At 49.9% G+C, this 17584-nt stretch overlaps 1 protein-coding gene across 1 annotated transcript; it reads left to right on the forward strand.

Moving 5' to 3' along the window:
* The first annotated feature begins 2619 nt into the window (after nucleotides 1-2619).
* LOC122375788 (protein cramped-like) lies at nucleotides 2620-13918 on the forward strand. The gene is made up of 13 exons (XM_043355292.1): nucleotides 2620-2758; nucleotides 4979-5241; nucleotides 5633-5896; nucleotides 6326-6529; nucleotides 6811-7007; nucleotides 7335-8048; nucleotides 8386-8709; nucleotides 8989-9255; nucleotides 9803-9955; nucleotides 10295-10619; nucleotides 10947-11071; nucleotides 11492-11641; nucleotides 12096-13918. The coding sequence occupies exons 2-13, from the start codon at nucleotides 4992-4994 to the stop codon at nucleotides 12225-12227; spliced, it is 3105 nt and encodes a 1034-aa protein (XP_043211227.1). The 5' UTR covers nucleotides 2620-2758; nucleotides 4979-4991; the 3' UTR covers nucleotides 12228-13918.
* The last annotated feature ends 3666 nt before the right edge of the window (nucleotides 13919-17584 follow it).

Below are 17584 nucleotides of genomic sequence, written 5' to 3' on the forward strand. Positions count from 1 at the left end.
GAGCTGTCGCGACAGAGGGCAACCGCTGCCCACCCGCACCCGGACCCCACGCCTGGCCACGACTCCCTGGCGCGCTGGGGGTCGGTGACGCTGTCCCAGCTGAGGACCGGCACATCACCGCTGACCCGTGACACGCTCCACAAGATTGGCCCGGCAGCCAACGACGAATGCCCCGCGTGCGTGGAGCCCGACAGCGCGGCGCACCTACTGACCGATTGTCCGGCCTATGAGGCGGCCCGCCGCCGCCGCTGGGATGTCGACCCTCGCCTGGTCGACGTCCTCGGCGGCCCGGCGACGAAGGTCGTCACCTTCATCGAGGATGTTGGGCGGGCCGAGCCGCCGTTCGACCCGCCGCCCCCCTGAGCGGGTTGGCGGTGGGATGCAGAAGAAGAGGAAGAAGCAACTGCCAGCGCGCCACGGCGGCGAAGCCGAGTTCCGCCGCTGGACCGCCCGCGCAATGGCCAGCACAGACAAGAGACAACCGAATCACAACACCTACAATTACGTTATTGTTATGGTATTGACATTGTTACAATTAACCCTGCTCTTTCGAGCGTGGATGCACGCTGAAATTGTCGCATAATTCCATGCAGCTTCCACCCTTCTGCAATACAAAGTTTGAATACAAAGTAGTCTTGCAATAGGTTTAGAACTTATGTGCAGATTGTCGATGCTGGTTGACTTGATGATTGGAATTGTGTTTATCTGTTTGATCTGTTTTGACTTAAATATATGTCCATGGACACTATGGCCTACCTTGGGATGTGTCTCTGATTTCAGCAAAACATTTTTCATCAGGGTACACTGCAGTGTACATACGTAGTGAAACTTTTGAGCATGTATGGGTGCGCATGTGGAGATGTAGACTGCGAATGAGACAGACTACGACGGTTTTTGAACTAATTTAATCTGATTGACAACATAATGTAGGACTAAAGACTGACTGTCAGAAGAATATTCAAAGAATATTCACTTCACCCGGTACAACGAAAAGGGAAAGTCGGGGAACAGAGAACATCTCGAAGATCGAATTGCAGTTGCCGCCTGCAGGTGCCGATTGGTTATGGATCATCGCAGCTCAACCATGCAGCAGTGCATGGCAGCGCAGCGCCCTGCAGCTCGGGGCCGTGAACCGCCGCCTTGACAAAGTGTCTGCAACCTGCGACCTCGAGACCGGCTCGCCATCTGGCGGGGTGTGCCGAGCGCCACCTGGAGCAACTGCCAGCGCGCCTCAAGGTACTGCCATGTGCTGCTTTATTGTTAACTGAAATTGCTACCACCTTGTATTGAAAGAAGTCATTATGGAAGATTTTAAAACGGTTCCTAAATTTTTTTGAATACTTTAAATTTATATTTCTGCAGAATTATAAACCCGTATCATTCTTTACATGTCAATATTTGTATATTATCTAGCATATAAGAAAATAGTGGCCTCAAGTTTCTAGAAAATATCTGATTTTGCTCTCTGGGCCATTGCAGATCCCTAAGAAGCTAGGAGCCGTCTTCATTATTTAATGTATAAAACCAAATAAATTATCACTGCTCAAAAGTGGAAGAAATGACAAATGAAAAAAAGTTTTCCTACAGCGTTGCAATCCAGATTCTGAGATAGTGATGGGCATACTAGAAAGCAAGTAAAAGGTATTGTAAAAGTACTCCACAAGGTAAAAGTAAGGAACAAGAATATCCTTATACTGTTTCAGAATTTGGTAACAAACATTTTTTATGTGTTTTAAATACCCGAACGAATTGATTCCAGAATCAGTCTTGATGATATTATATGGTTTTTGTATGGTATTGGTGGTACTTGAATGACCAGAGTCAGTACATGTCCATCACCTTTCGATATTTCCGTGGTGCTCGCTCCCATTTCATAGCTGCTCACGGTGTTTTCTGCTGACGTCATATGGTGCTGCTCCACTAGCGCCACCATACGGCGTCAGCTGGCGAATTATCCAGTTAATACCAGAGCCCGAAATTTAATTCAGCTCTGCGCAGCACCAACACGTCCTAAAATGTTTGGGCCATTACTTGGATGATAAGTAGCTCGCAGGTCGTATTTTAATACCAAAATAAATGACATCAAATTAACTTGTGAGGATCTTTTAAAAAAATTTGCACTTTTTACAGGAATGTGTGAACTAATGTGGTAAAACGACGTAAATTAACTATTTTAGAGATTCAAAAACAATTAAAATAAAATCAAAAAGCATCAAAATTTGATATAAACGTCATTTGCTCTTTTACTGGGAAGTAGCTTACTCTGCGCTGCATTTGTACCATTCGCGCAAGTTTCAGGATCAAGGGAAATAAGCTGGAAAGATGAATAGCAGACAGCAATTATCAATAAATGACATCACAAATCAAAAAGGTTGAAATGGGTTTTTGGCAAAGTCAGATTCATAGAATCATCTTATCTTCGGCAATCAAGTATATTTATGTTGATTTAAAAAGAAATTAACATTTAGCTTTTTTCAAACAAAGCAAACAATATAATTATAGCGAACTATGAAGACCAATTGACAAATCAAAACCAGAAGAATAAATGACGTCAAAGATTTTGTACAGTAATGTTGGAGAGAAGGAGGATAAATAACTGAGAGTTCGAGCGAGCGCTCTCGAACTCCCCAATCCCCCCGACCCGGTGCCCGTTTCCGATCCTCCGCAGCGGAATCCCGCGGAACTGCCATGTTGTCCGCGTTCTGGCGCCATATTTCCCGTCTCAGTCTTGGCTGAAGTATTTGCTTACGATTGAAATGTGAGTCACGGATGTCTGAATTACTGAATCAGGCAGGAATTCTTGACAATTTGGTGTTAAATTATTCTGTTTTTGATGCAGAATTGTGCTAGTTTTCTTTGTATTTTGGGATGACGTCTCAGCCCTGAGCCCATCGCTGAATGGCGGCGAGCGGTAGTTGCCTTCTGTTACTTATCAATTAAAATGGTTTTAAGAAACTGATTGCATTTTTTAATTTGATGTTGGTGTATTCTATGTTCTTGCTTACAAATGTGTACCTACAATTTGTTTATGTAACCCTGCTTAGCCTCAAGCTCAAGTCAAAGTGCACCAGCAACTGACCCCTGGTGTTCTGTGCAGCAGCAGTGCTTGCTATAGTATGAATTGGTTACGGAGCGAGCGTAGTCTTTCCTTAGATTAACGGAAATTTCTGAGTATGAGCGGCCGGTCGGCCGGCCAGCCGGCCGGCCGTGGTCACGCTTTTGCGAGGCTTATATCTCAGCAACCACTTGACCGATTTACATGCGGTAATTTTTGTAGGGTAGCTTCATTCCTTCTACCAAGTATTGCACTATTCCCGATGCATGTGGGTGACCCCTTATGCACGTGCCACGTGCAAAACGAAGAGGTGTCACTTTTGTAATTGTTACAATATCTCGGTAACTACTGGGCCGATTGCGCTGAGAGTTGGCATGTAGGTAGGCACCCACTAGGCAATGCATATCCATGTGCCAGAGTTGGGGTGCTGCTGCACGTGCGCACGTGCAGGGGTCGTTTCCAGATCTCGAGAACGGCTGGACCGATTGCGCTCAAATTTGGTACACGGTTACGGAGCAGTTAGTAGGGTGCCGTGCACAAGTCAGCTGGGACCCATTTTGCACGTGCGCACGTGCAGGGTGCCGCTTCCAGATCTCGAGAACGGCTGGGCCGATTGTGCTCAAATTTGGCACATCGCTAGAGACCTATTAGTAAGGTGCCGTGCACAAGTCAGTTGGAGGTACCCCCTCGCAATTTCGCACGTGCAAGGCCCACCCTCTCGCTCGCTCCGTTAGTCGCCACAAAAGGCGTTATACTGGTTGTATGCATCTGCTAATTGTTGGAATTACTTGAAGTTTTCATCAGTTTGAATTGTTACCTTCAATTGTTTTTGCAGTTATATACCTCATTTTTGGGCTTTACAGTTGTTTCATGCAGTAATGCATTCTCCTGTATAAGTTATTCTTAGTTTTTTTTTCCTATTTTCTAGATGCAACCTTTGATATTGCCTGATATTCTTTTTCATACCAGCCAGGCCAGAACAATGTTGAGCACAGTGCAGTGTTTTACCAGCCAGTATGGGAAAATATATAGCATTGTTTAATGTGTAGTATCATTGGGTGTGCCCCTGACATGAACAAAAGCATCTGTAGCCAAGCTGAATTCACAACATTTTTTTGGAGAGCAACATTCAATATTCCTGAATCAATGAAATCCCTAAGTCAACCTGTCCTGTTTGGTATGGAAAGGAACAAAGCTTGTAAAAATTTAGCATTCATTTAACTTGCATGACTGAGGATGTCATATACAAGGATTTTGCTTTGTAGTTCTTTTCTGATACTTCTTAGTGTAAGCTAATATTAAGGTACCTACTAATATGGTGAAGAACCTGTCAAAGAACAATGCTATGTTCCTCTTCAAATGCTTTTTAAGCTTTAATTGCTGCTTCTCAACTTCTCTTCAATGGTTCAAACCCTTAAATCTTGTTTTTAAAGAAACCAATTGTGAATTCTTGAATTACCTGATTATTTATTAGTGTTCTTCAAGTTAGGGGCAGTCAACTGATTATATTTTTGTGCATGGCTTCTGATGACTTTTATTAATAGATGAAAAAATTAACTCTGCCTTCCTTTTAATGAAATATTTGTTATTTACACAGCTGGTTACCCATTGTTTGAAAAGGATCATAAACATGAACTGCAATACAAATATGTAACAAAAATCAATTTGTGATTATGAAATAGCATTTAATTGTAATACCAATGCAGTCTCATGGTAGTTGGTGTATATGTTGTGATTATCAATGTTTCTTAGGTGCTAAATTTACAACATTGTTCTCATTGCCATTTGGTGTGTAGCATTTTTCCATTATAGCTATTGTTTGTGAGCTATCATCTCAAATAAACCCATGAAAAAGAAAGCCCAGTTGCACTACACTGTTCACATATTTTGGTTGTCCTCACATAATGAAACCCATGTCGGCAGTGTGATCGGCGCGATGGACCCCCCGACTCCGGCCCCGCGGCCGTCCACGCCTCCGCCGCCGCCGCCGCCGCCCGAGCCGCCGGTCGCGCGCCGTCTGTCGGTGCGCAACACGCCGACGCTGCGCAGCGCGCGGCGCGAGCAGCTGGCGGAGGCGCGCGAAGAGACGGAGGCGGCCGCCGAGCCGGCCGAGGCGCCGCCAGAGCACGAGAGCAAGGACGTGAAACCCAGCCCGGCCCGCTCCGCCTGCCGAAAACGCGCCAGAGGTATGCTCGCCAACGGAATGAGAGTATGTGGAGTAGAGACAGCGCCGAGTGAAGGTGGCAAATTATGTGGGCATTAATGATAGTGCTACTTGATTAATCAGTTTATTTTCGGGAATCCGGCTGTGAGACACGTAAGCGAGCCTAAGTGCTTCGTTCTCGGCGGCTTTCTGTTCGCACAACCATGAGATAAATGAGAGTTAATGAGTTTCTCAGATGAATTGCCAACGAGAGATGGGCGCAAAATGACCTCGCCGTCGGCGCGCCCTTAACCCCCAACAAACAAACAAACGAATTGCAAACGAGACGATATCCGTGAGAGGTTCAAATTGCCGATATTCTGAGTGCCTGTGAGTGTCTTTACTGTGACGACTATTATCTGTACGATTTTCAGATACGACAGAAGACGATAAAAAGCCAGAAGGCCCGCCGGAGAAAAGCAAAAGGACCTGGGAGAAGTGGTCACCGTCAGATAAGACGGTATTCTTTGAAGCTCTGAATGACTTCGGTAAGAACTTCCAGGCACTGCAGAACTACATTGCCAAGAAGAAAATGAAGAACAAGGCTGGTCAAGATCAAGTCCGCAACCGTGATCAGATTCGCTTCTTTTACTACAGGACTCTGAACAAAATCTCCAAATACGTCCAGTTTCCTCCAGGTACACCCAACGTGCATGTGCTGGTAGATTTAAATAGCTTTAGAAGCTGATTTTTTCCCAGGAAGGCACCTTGGCAGCAGTGTGTGTTGATAAATCGTTTGCGGTTTATGTACTGGCTCACTTTGACATGTTCGGAAAATAAAAGCTGGGTATTAATTACTAACGCACTCATAGGCGGCGGAACGAGGGGGACACTGGGGCACCGTGCCCCCCCCCCTTTGATTTTGGCATTTTAACATTAGCCCTATGGGCGTTGCATGGAAAGAATGGGACCAAAAGTTGGCAGTGCCCCCTCCCCCTTAATTGAAGGTGTTCCGCCGCCACTGCACGCACTAGGATGTTATAAAACTGACATCTGCATGTTGACTTAATTTATCCATTTCAAAGCTTAAACTTCACCACTCACTATCCCGTGACCTATTCGTACAGACGTGAAGCGTTCCATCCAGGAGATCTACCTGCTGGTCAACTACGGCGAGCTGCGGAAGCGGATCGGCATGTTGAACGAGCGCAGTGGACAGCGCCTGAACGAGCTAGTTTACCGCGGCAGCACCACCGTCCGGCTCCGGGGCAAGACGTACCGCATCCGCACGCCCGTCTGCCGCGCGCTGAAGAAAATCAACAGGATCCAAGGTCGGTGGGCTAGAAGCTAAGTTATCTGAGTGGTTGACTGGGTGTAAAGGAGGTCCATCGAGTACCGAGTGGCATAGATTCGTGGATATGTATATCTTGGAGGTCTGCTCTAGCACATGTGTTACCCAATGTCGTCTTAAACTGATTAGGTGTAGCCCTGAGTTGTGGAGAACCTTATTTGTGATCATTTACGCCGGTCACTTCGGCCCATAGCCTGTCTGCGAGCACTGGCCTGTTCACCATATTTATTCACTGCGACACCCCATCACTTTCATCCACAGACCCGGCTGAGGAGCCGTTCGTCCGTCTGCCGGCTCGTACCCAGCTGGAGCTCACACCGGCCACCAACGAGGCCTGGTACCACGTGCAGTCTCTGTCTCACAACCCGCGACTGCGTGCCACACTGCCGCTCCAGTATCGGCTCAGAACGCTGGTATTGGCCCTGGAGAAAAGATGGAAAACCGAGGCCGACAGAGCTGTATCCTCTGAAAACGTGTTTGAAAGCGGGCTGGGAGGGAGTGGAAGACTAAGAGGCGCTAGTTATGTTGCTGGAATGGAATGATTTTAGTGGTTGCATGCTGGCCTGCAGCTGTGGGTGGGCCCCTTTGCTTGTGTCGATGAATCATTTGAGCTTGGATCTTTCACCGTTATCAGTTTTATGGATCATCGTTTTCTTAATGAGGAATCGTTTCGGTGTGGGTTCCACACTAGTTTTTGCTTTAGCATCGTGACATTACGGCATTATGGTTTGCGATGATTGAATGATGTATTTAGTTCGCTATTTCCTTGACTGCACCCTGTTCAGTTGGAGAAGGTGTGTGGTGACGAGCCTGCCCCTGTTCCGGCCCGTCGGCTCGTGCTACGTGCCACATCCGACTACAAATTGTCAGCTCAGGTGATCCGTCCGGCGCCGCCAGCCCCCGTGGTCAACCTGAGCTTCGAGCGCTACCAGGAGCGGATGATGCTGCTCTCGGAGCCGCCGGCGCCGCGCACACCCACCCCCCAGCCGCCGCCCGCGCCGGCACCCACCACACCCGACTGTGGCGTCCGACTGAGCTTCGAGAACGTTCTGGAGGAGCTGCATTCGGTGTCTGAGTCGGCGGGTGCGGGCAGTGCGGGGCCAAAGAAAGTTAGTGAGGATGCGCCGTCGGCCGGAGCGAAACGAGAGTCCGCCTGTGATGAGGCAGAGTCTGAGCTGTCACGACAGGAAGAGGTGAAACAAAAGGAGGCAAGGAAGCAGGAGGAAGCGCGACAAAGACAGGAAGAGGCGAAACAGAAGTTGGAGGAGGCGAGACAGAAACAGGAGGACGCTCGCAGGAGGCTGCGTCAGGAGCGGCTCAGGAAGCAGCTGGAGGAGGCGGAGCGGAGGAGGGACGAGGAGGAGCAGCGGGAGGAGCAGGAGCGGTCGCGGCTGGAGGAGGAGAGGAGGGAGGCCGAGAGGACACAGCGCAGTGAGCTGAACACGGGCTGGACGGCGGAGACGGCCGGCACCCGCACAGTCGGCGAGCTCTACATGATGGTGAGCGCTCGCACACGGGAATCGGCGTGGGGTGGCTGGTAGAGTGTGCTAGGTCAGATTATGAGTTCGCCGTATTTAATCGGATCGTCCGTGGAGGCATTATATAGCCTTACAAGCTTTAGTTGCTTCGTTCTTTCACGATGAACAATGTGATTTTGATGCTCATGTCCTGTCAGATTGTTTTACTTCTCATTGTTATTTTGCAGGCACACTTTCTTGTCCTGGGCATATCAATTTAGAACATGTTCCCACTTCCCGGTGCATTCGTGCCGTATCGTTCTCCGCAGATGGCCTACCGATACTGCTGGTAATGACGATTTTGACGCGTCTCTTTCAGGTGAATCGTCCAGACACCATCAAACTACAATATTTCTGGCTGCCGAAGAACGTCTCCCTCAAACAGCTGAACGCTGAGGGCAAGGAGGAGACGAAAGAGGAGACGAACGGGACGGCACCGACGGCTGAGGTGGTGCCGGCCGAGCCTGCGCCCTTCGGCGAGCCCTCCGACCAGCTGAAGAAGTGGGCGCTACAGGTGGCAGCGGCTCGGGCGCTCACCGATACCACTGCCGTCGGGGCGGACAGCGAGGCCTCCCGCAAGGTGAAGATGCTGACGTCGATGCTGGCTCAGCTGTTAAACGTCGCACGGCTGGCCAAAATAAAGGTGAGTGTGGTCATCCGGATAATCGAAGACATAATCGTGCCTTTGTGCGTATGCTATACGAAGAGTGTGAAAGACCGATTTGACGTTAGGTTAGTTTACATCTGTGATGGTATAATTGTATTCAGGACAGAATTATATTATAGCTATACTAGTGATGCGTCTGAATCTACTTGGTTGGTCATTGAGGTATTTTTTCCTGACTTGTGACGAATTTCGTTGTCTGAGCTCCTCAACTGATCCCCCATTACTGACCATTGACATCCCTCCTTTGCCGGGCAGACGGAAACACGGGGCCGCGTGTTCCCGGCCGGACCCCTGGTCACCACAGGTACCCAGACACCACCCAGCATGGCGCACCGACCTCTCCCCGGCCGGGAGCCCCTCTACTACGTGGCGTCGGGACCGCGCCGGCCGGGCGGGCCTCAGGAGCCCGGCGCGCGGCGACCGATCCCTATCGCTCCAGCGATGACCCGCGCGAGGCCTCAGCTGCCGGCGGCCGGCGCTGGGACGGACGCGGGTGTCATGAGGCCTCCTCTGGAAACGGCGGTTAGTGGGGGAAGGTGTTGTGGGTTGGGTGGCGAGTTGAGTATGTCGGGGCTCTGAGTCCTTTGTTTGTTTGTGCTGTGTTGGATTATTTTGTGCTGGAGAGTGGTTGTATTGCCGTCGCTATCAAATCATGTAAACTAGTACGGTAGGGAGATTGCGCCACCAGTGGGCAGCTCTGATAAACACGCTAGGAAATCCGGCTATCGTATTATGCGGCCATTTTGTGAGGCGAAATGTCTGGGAGCTTTACGTTCTGTTGTACGAGTGTGTGTTAAAGGGGACGCTACTGTCGACAGGCGCTTCAGCAATGCCTCGGTGGAAGCTGGTTCTGTCAAGATTAGTTTGCTATGTACTGTAAAATGTGTAATAGTTTGTTCTGTGTGATTGCAGTTTGTGTCATGCAATCATAAAGAGCTTAGAGCTTCCGTGCTATTTTCCCTTATCCGCTGTCAATTCGTAGAACGAGCTCACAATTCTGCCATCCCGTTCCCGTTTTACCCCGTATCTGACGACTCCGTTTCTGACGGTCCGCTCTCTACCTCGCCAGCTGCGCACTCTGCCTCGCTCCAACAACCGCGCCGGCCGGCCGGGCCGCAAGAGCCAGGTGGTGGTGCAGCGCATGCTGCCGCTGGTGCCTCGGAATCAGGGCGGCGGTGGCATCTCCATGGTCAACCTGCGACTGGTGGCCGGACAGACGCAGGTCAGTGGCGCGGATTCTAGCTCACTTTGGAAGGAATGGGGGTGGGGGCTGACTAAAGAATTGCGGGGATCATAACTGGATAACATCACTGGCTTACTGAGGTTGTAGAATGCTGGCGTGGGCTTGCGTGGGATGTTTGTACAATGTACAATGTACTTACTTACTGGTTAGGTCTGGAAGACTGTAAGCTACTCAGAATCGCTTATGCACGAATGTTGTGCTTTTTGGCTCGCACGAGCTTACAAATATTGCTAGTTCCCAGTTTCAATAATGAGTGCTACGTCTTTAGCAGTTTTCATATCGCCATGCTGAGGCTGACCCACTGTCTCCCCTCCCCAGACTGCTGGCAGTTTCGTGCCCGTCTCCGTGCCTGTACCCGTCTCCTCGGCGGCCACTCCGGGTATCACCATCTCAATGCCCGTACTGGACACCGGAGACACTAGGGCGCCCGCCCCCGCCCCCGCCCCTCCCCCACCGCCTCCTCCGCCCCCGCCCCAACCGGGAGGCGAGGAGCCCGCCGCGCCTCCGGTCCTCCACATCCCGGAGAGGTCCTCCACTCCGGAGAGCCTGCCGCCGCCTCCGGAGTCGGAGTTTTCGCTGAACGGCGCCTCGTCAGATGTGCTGATGGATGTCACGCTGGCCAACTCCAACTCCAGCTTCTCAGGTGAGTGTGGGGGGAGGGGAATAAAGTCCAATTATGGCAGACTCGAACTTAACCCTCCCAAAGGTGCGTGGGGAGGGGGAGAAGTAGAGTCACCAACCTCGCGTACGTGAGGTGTGGGGGGTAACTGACTCTAATCTCAGTAGACTTCTGAGCTATCGGGTGGGGGAAGCTGGTCGGCATGTCCAAAGCTAATAAACCCGGTATTCGTATTTCGTATTCGTATTTCGTATTCGGATCTCGTAATCGTATTTCGTAATCGTATTTCTGTTTCTTGAATCGTCCCAGCTGCATCGCTCGCGACTCCTAACCTATCCCCGTTTGTTTCAGGTTTTCTGGCGTCGTTCGGCCGGGGCGGCGGTGACTCGTCGGTACTCCAGACCCCGACCCGGCCCCTCTGTGAGAACTCGCTGCCGAGGCCGTCCCCGCCGGCCAGTCCACGGGTCTGGAGCGAGGTGCGTGATACACACTCGGTGGTCTGTGCAGTTGCCCTGTGCCATCGATGCTCTGGCAAAGATAGCTTGAAAAAGATGGTGATTTGTGGAAGTGATTGTGAGCTTCCACGCGATTCTGAAGCGATCATGCTTCAAAGCCTGGCATTATAATGAAATGTTCGACATGCGGTAGCTTAAGGTGTCTTTTTGAGTGTTGTCACAAGGGATGTCATGTTTATTTACAGAAAGCATATTTTAGAGATTCTGAACATGAACTTTCAAGTTCAAGTTCAAGAAGGAAAGTACTTGAAAGAAAGCTAAGCCAAACTAAACTTGTTCGAATCTTGCCTTCTTTTTGCCTCGCTAACCACTCACACAAAACCGAGTCAAGAGTCAAGACCTCAGGGACGGCATGTTGACGCCCTCCCGTCCCGTCTCCAGATGGGCGACTTTTCGTTGAGCAGCATCCTGGGCCACCTGGAGACGAGCAAGCCGCCTTCGAAGGAGTCGCTCTCCGACCCTCTGGCCATGACGGCAGAGGAGCTGGTGCGACACACCCCCGACAGCTTCGGCTCGCTCGATCTCGCTGAGGTGAGTGGTCGTTTTAAAAAACGGCTAGTTACTCTAGGATAAGGTATGCTGCTTGTTATTTGTTAGATAACGATTCGCCCGAGTCTAAGGTTAGCTGTATGGTTTCAAGCTGTTTTCGCTTCGTGCTTAGAATTTCATCGTGTTCTTGCTCTTTTTTGGTCATTAAAACCAAGATATTTGATGCATCAAGCGTTTTCAAGGCCCTGGAAGCACGCGAATTTTGCTTTAAAATGCGAAGTTCGTCCCGTTTTTAAGCAGTTATGACGGTTTGTTTTGTTGTTGAATGCCAAATAAATTGGTATTGCTATCGGCAACTTATTGTTACTTTTCGCGAGCAATGTTGTGACTTGTGTAGTCTGTAGTTTGTAATTACGTCATGTTGTAGCCTTTGCTGACCGATCTCCAGACCTAAGGCGACGCTAACCGCTGACTCCCCGTGTCTCCTCCGCCCCAGGTGGACGAGCCTGCTGCCGCAGCGCCCGCCAGCGGCTCCAGCCAGGGTCTGCCCACCTCCTTCCAGCTGTCCGACCTGATCCCGGCCGCCTGCGAGGCACCGCTCGCCAGCGGCCAATCGCCGCCCACCTGACCGGTGAGAGCCAATCAACGGTCAGGCGACGGAACTGGGAGCCAATGAATGGTCAGATGGCAATACCGGGAGCCAATCAGCGGTGAGGCGATGACCTTGAGGGCCATCAGCTGTCACAACCGGTCACTGAGAAACTATCAGAGACCGACTGAGTCTACAAGGCCCTAACGCCGAAGAGTGACATTTACCAGGTCGCCTGTGAACCAGCTTATCCCAGATATTTGCCTTTCGAAGCGTGCTCGGCATTTGGCGGTTGTTTGAGGTACCGAACGAGCCAGTAATTGCTAGCGGGGACTGTGATGTTTATTTTGAATGCCATCAGCTCGCGTATGTGTATGTTTTTAGTCCGAGCTGGTAGATCGGCAATGATCGGAGCTTGGGCTTTTTTTCTTTTTGTATGATCTCTATAATGGTGGCTTTGTTTTGAGTCATCATGACTTCAAAGAAGGCTCGAAAATAACCCGCTTAACACGTTTGGGCATTCGGTCTTGGTGTCACAGTGTTTCATTTTTCAGCCTTTTTGGTGGCAAATCACACCTAATGGGGAAAATATTTTCATCTCTAAAATATGAATGACCAACTTTACTTCATCTCTGAAAAGAGTTTCATGTATTCCCAACAGCCAGTTCACTTGTCACTTGACAGTTGATGCACCCACATCCTTTTGTTCCACACCCTGTCAAGATCCTGACATGAAATCCTGGTTTATCAGTTAGCATAAAAATTGGCATTACACCATTTTGCAAAAATACTGCAGTTATTTACTCTCTTTTTTCATCCTAAGATTTTTTTCTTCATCGGCACACCCAACCAATATCCAATTTTAGAACACTGTGGTGTCAACTTGCCAACTGCGGTAAGCTAGATTTAAAATCACCTATGCTGTTTTCCTTCAAGACAAGATCCTTTTCGCGGCTATTCTGGTCATTTTTCAGTTTCATTTTAGGTTGCTGTGATCTGGGCATTGCCATTTGTCGCCTGGACAGCTTTAATCACTCCCTTCTTCGGCATACTGCTATCCGTTAACGATTCTGCGTGTGGCGTACATAAAGTGGCTGATTGTGCTTTGAGGCAATGAAGCTCTTCACGCTTGGGCAGGGTCAGCAAGAAGTGCGCTTGAAGGGATTGTCTTTCACTGCTGCTGTCGCTGAACAGGGCAAGTTTTGTGGGCGAGTTTTATGTATTGTGCGGAATTTTGTGTAAGCTGTGACCTTTTTGAACTTCGTGAAGAGAATGTTTGCGTTTGAGAGCTGAGTAGGCTCTTACGCATTTTCGTGAGTCTTGCTAATGGAGTCGTATTGTTTTGGCATTAAAACACGCACAGTGTTCTCATTTCATTCATGCTTATTCAAGACACACTTTTCGTTGAACGTGGTAGTTAACGTGTCATCAGAAACTTTTGAAATGCAGAGCGAAGGCGGGTGAAGAACGGACCCGGCTCTGTCTTAGTACAAATGTGCGCCGCCAGGCGGCGTTGGCATCGCTAGCAATTCTCGGCAGCAATCGGTGATCGCTCGATCATGAAAAGTACAACTGAACGGCTAGGAGCGGGTGTGTCCATCGTGCGAGGTGGCTCGCCGCCATATTCGGAGCCGCGAATGTGCGACGTATTGTACACATTGCAATGTTAGTGTTCGATGAAGAAAAGACATGCGCACGGAATTTACCTACCAATATACCTTTCAAAGGAGTGCTGGTATTTGTGATGGAACGAGGTTTGGCGCGTTGGTGAGAGAACACGATGCCACTTGTTTGCCTGTTAGGTGTGTTTTTAAAGATGATCGGTCTTTTACCTACGCCAGGTAGTGATAAGGGTTCATAATTCATGCACTTACCGTCTCTGAGGTATCGATCCATGAAAGCGTGAAAGCGATTCCTGTCTGATGCGGTATCGATTGTGATTAACTCCGCATGAGAGAAGGTCTAAAAGGAGCACGACCCAAGCCGGTAAACAATCGTGTGTGCCGACGAGGCGGGAGCGGCCTTTGGTGTGTCTACACATACATTTGCGATGAACAATGAACAAACGACTCGTACCGCCTTACCAAACAGAGGTTGCAACCGGGCTGTAGAAACTAGAAAGGGAAACGTCGAGCTGTTGCTGACAATGGATCACTCAATGCCTGTTTTATTTCGGTGTGTCCGGGATCTAAATCCGGGTAATCAGTAGGCACGTCACGGGTCGTATTACTTCCTATCCACTAGCACTCATTCATGGTTCCTGTTGTGATTTCTGAAAGTCACTGCCCTGTGGAGTAGCATGTAGGTATAATAGATGGACTGTGGAGCCATCAACGCTACATAACGGTAATTCGACTATAATGCGAAACAAAATTCTGCCGTGACTATTTATAATTATAGAGCATCAAATAGTTCATCAGTAAGCGTGCTTTATTAGCAGTGATGGAATAATAGTGCCTTGCTGGCTATTCCGTTTAACAATTTTATCTAGTTACGATAGGGTGGGCCTACGGCCCAGGCCAGTGCGCGTAACATGTTTCGCCATCAAATTGTGACACATGACGGTGGCGTCTTCCGCCTTTATCCACCCCGGCTCTATTGTGTCTGCTCTGCGCCGGGCGACAGTTTCATATTACGCCGCCCACTCTAATCCCCAGCGTTTGTGTCATCGAAAGTGACGTCTCCGTCTTGGCCAATATTGTCCTTATCCGCCTGAGGCACACAGCTTCCCTCCCCCCCCCCCCCCCCACCGACAGACGTTATCTGAACCACGCCCAAACCTCTAGTGACATTCAATCCCAGACGTATCACCTTTCCACACAAACTCCAACGCAACAGTCTCGATGATCGCCGCTCGCCCGGTGGCGGAGCGGGTGGGAGCCGTATCCCATCTCCCAGCGCGACCGACGGCGACCTTTGAAAGCGAGATGCGGCCGCCGGTGACCCTCTTCCTGTGCGGGTGGGCGGGGGAGGGGTGAGTGGATCACCCCGGGGGCAGCACGAGAGGTCAGCAAGGTCAGGAGGGCGGTCGCGGCGGGGAGCCGGACGCACGACTCGCCGAGCCATTCACCGAGTGCGGTACGCTATTGCAGGAAATCGGAGAGGGGCTGCTTCCTGGATGATGGAGTGATGAAATGGGGTGTTGAAAACGGCCCGGGTGCGAGCTGAAATAGGAAGTGTCAGCTGTGGCGTCTGGACTCGGCGATATTTAATTGACGCAACGTGAAGTTCCCAGGCGATGTGAACCTGGCAACAAGGGGGCGATAGGGTGATGAAGTTCACGCGACGTTGCAATGAAGCGTCAACTGCATGAGTTATGTCATGAGGCGTACCGTTAAGACCATTCTAAGCTCAAAAATCCACGATCGTCTACCATAAGCATCTTAAAAAAGCATAGGTAATGAACTGAGTCCCCCTCCACCTAGCTTTTCTTTCCTCGCAAGTGACCAAATGTAGCCGTGGCCGTTAGGTATTGATCGATATCGGTAATGCTGTAAAATATCTTCATAGGTCACCGGTCTTGTCCAGGGAGCAAAGCCGAATCGGGCCGAATTTGGGCCTTTGTAGACGGTAAAGCCACGAAGGATTTCTACGAGAACGGGACTGACTAAGGACTAAGGTGGATGGAGCCTAACTGCCCTGACCATGCAAATGTCCCTAGTCAGTTTAGCATGACACAATTCTCGTCAAGCCCCTCGTTGCGGCAAAGTTTCATTTCTGGCCTGATTGTGGCACGCTCTACCTTCATCGACGTGCTGACTGTTCTTTGTGGCATTTGGAGATATGGATGGGTACTGGATGTTTAAATGGCGTGGACTGAATGTCAGAGACCTGAGCACAGCGACAAAGTGCAATTCGGCCGTTCTGGAGACGAGCCGGGTACTCGTAGTACCGCATGCTTCTCAGCTCTCAGGAATTGGCTCACTGCACTTCATCTGCCCACCTCCATCTATATGTTTATATGCGTTTAGAAACGTGTCTGTGTGTGTGCTTTTTTCGTAACGTAGATCGGCTGAAGTTGCGTCGCAAAAAGCGCTGATACACAACTTGCCTACACTTGCCTACTTACCCATTTGCTAAATGATGAGCATTTCTGCTGATACGTAATTTTAGATAGGGCTGTACAGTGCAGAGTAGATACAGGTGGTAATCTATACGCAAGCGCTTTCGACCGATAAACTTAGAGCCGTCTCTCGTTAGCAACAACTAATTGCCGAAGTCCCACTTTAATAGCTACCCTTATCAGCGTGATTACAGGCCGTGTGACGCGTGGCCATAACGTGTCGCTCATCATCACGGGCGAGCGCCTGGTGCCAATTCGATGCGCCCTGACCGAAGACATTGCATATGCAATCAGGACCCGTTAGCAGGTCAGACTGTAAAGGCGTCTGGGCATCAGTCGTCTAACTCACCGCGATATTGAAACCTGTGACGTGCTTAGGTTTGGCTCGTTAACCCCTGCGTCAGACAAAGAGCATCGGAAGCACAGCGGTGCGCAGGGGCCCGCAGGACAGACGACGACGGTATGCAACGTCCCACTGCGCCGATGATTGCTGTGATCGTCACCACTGACAGATCAGTGAGCCATCGTGTTCCCGCTGTCAGCCGCGGCAGTCCCCGAGAAAGCAGCTACTGCTATCGGCGATCGGTGCGCCGCTGCACTCTCTCCTTCACACGGCGTTTTTACCAGCGGAGCTCACTGCCGATTCTGATGACTTATTCGCCGGTGCTGAGACAGCCGAGGAGTACCTGATGCCCCCACCGCTCTCCGGTGTCGCGCCGCGCGATCGGCGCATACACATTGCGGCGAAAGCATACAGTTTTTCGAGCAAACACGCCGCGGATATAAAGTTTTTGTATGGTCAGCTATCACCCATTGGCTATGCACACAGCGGGCGGAGCGGGGGAGATTTGAATAGTGCATAAGCCGCAACTGAGTTTCACTTTGTTGATTAATTGATAAGACAGAATTTACTACGCGCCGCATAGCAAGGCGTTTAATCGGATGAATGGTGGGGAAAATAACACTTAGGTCGGAGAAGACTCCTCCTAGAAGATCGCATCGTACACAAGCGATAAATAATATTGGGATGAGAGGCGTTTAGCCTATTAATCATGATAATCCCATCTCTTACCACGGGTGAACCCGTCGCGCACTGCGAGTATTTTCTCCTCCGTCAATGCGTATATTTGGGCATTGCGCTTAGCTCACGTATCGTTCAATAGACCATGCATGCATAAAAAGTCGAAGTAAACTGTAAGTTGGTGATAAAAAGATATGCACCTTTATACCTGGACATACACCCGTCTCTGAATTAAAACCAATCTGTCCTTGCCACTTCCATCGTCTCCTGTCCCCGCCTTGCCGATTCTATCATGAGATCGACTCTACCGAC

Source organism: Amphibalanus amphitrite, unplaced genomic scaffold (genome assembly GCF_019059575.1).
Source record: "Amphibalanus amphitrite isolate SeventyFive unplaced genomic scaffold, NRLGWU_Aamphi_draft 001920F_arrow, whole genome shotgun sequence".
NCBI classification, from domain to species: domain Eukaryota; kingdom Metazoa; phylum Arthropoda; class Thecostraca; order Balanomorpha; family Balanidae; genus Amphibalanus; species Amphibalanus amphitrite.

Excerpts from the sequence above, each read along its gene's own strand:
- LOC122375788 (XM_043355292.1), top strand. The coding sequence starts at position 4,992 with ATGGACCCCCCGACTCCGGCCCCGCGGCCGTCCACGCCTCCGCCGCCG. Across the intron at positions 5,897-6,325 it reads ATACGTCCAGTTTCCTCCAG|ACGTGAAGCGTTCCATCCAG; the intron begins GTACACCCAACG and ends CTATTCGTACAG. Across the intron at positions 11,642-12,095 it reads GCTCGCTCGATCTCGCTGAG|GTGGACGAGCCTGCTGCCGC; the intron begins GTGAGTGGTCGT and ends CCTCCGCCCCAG.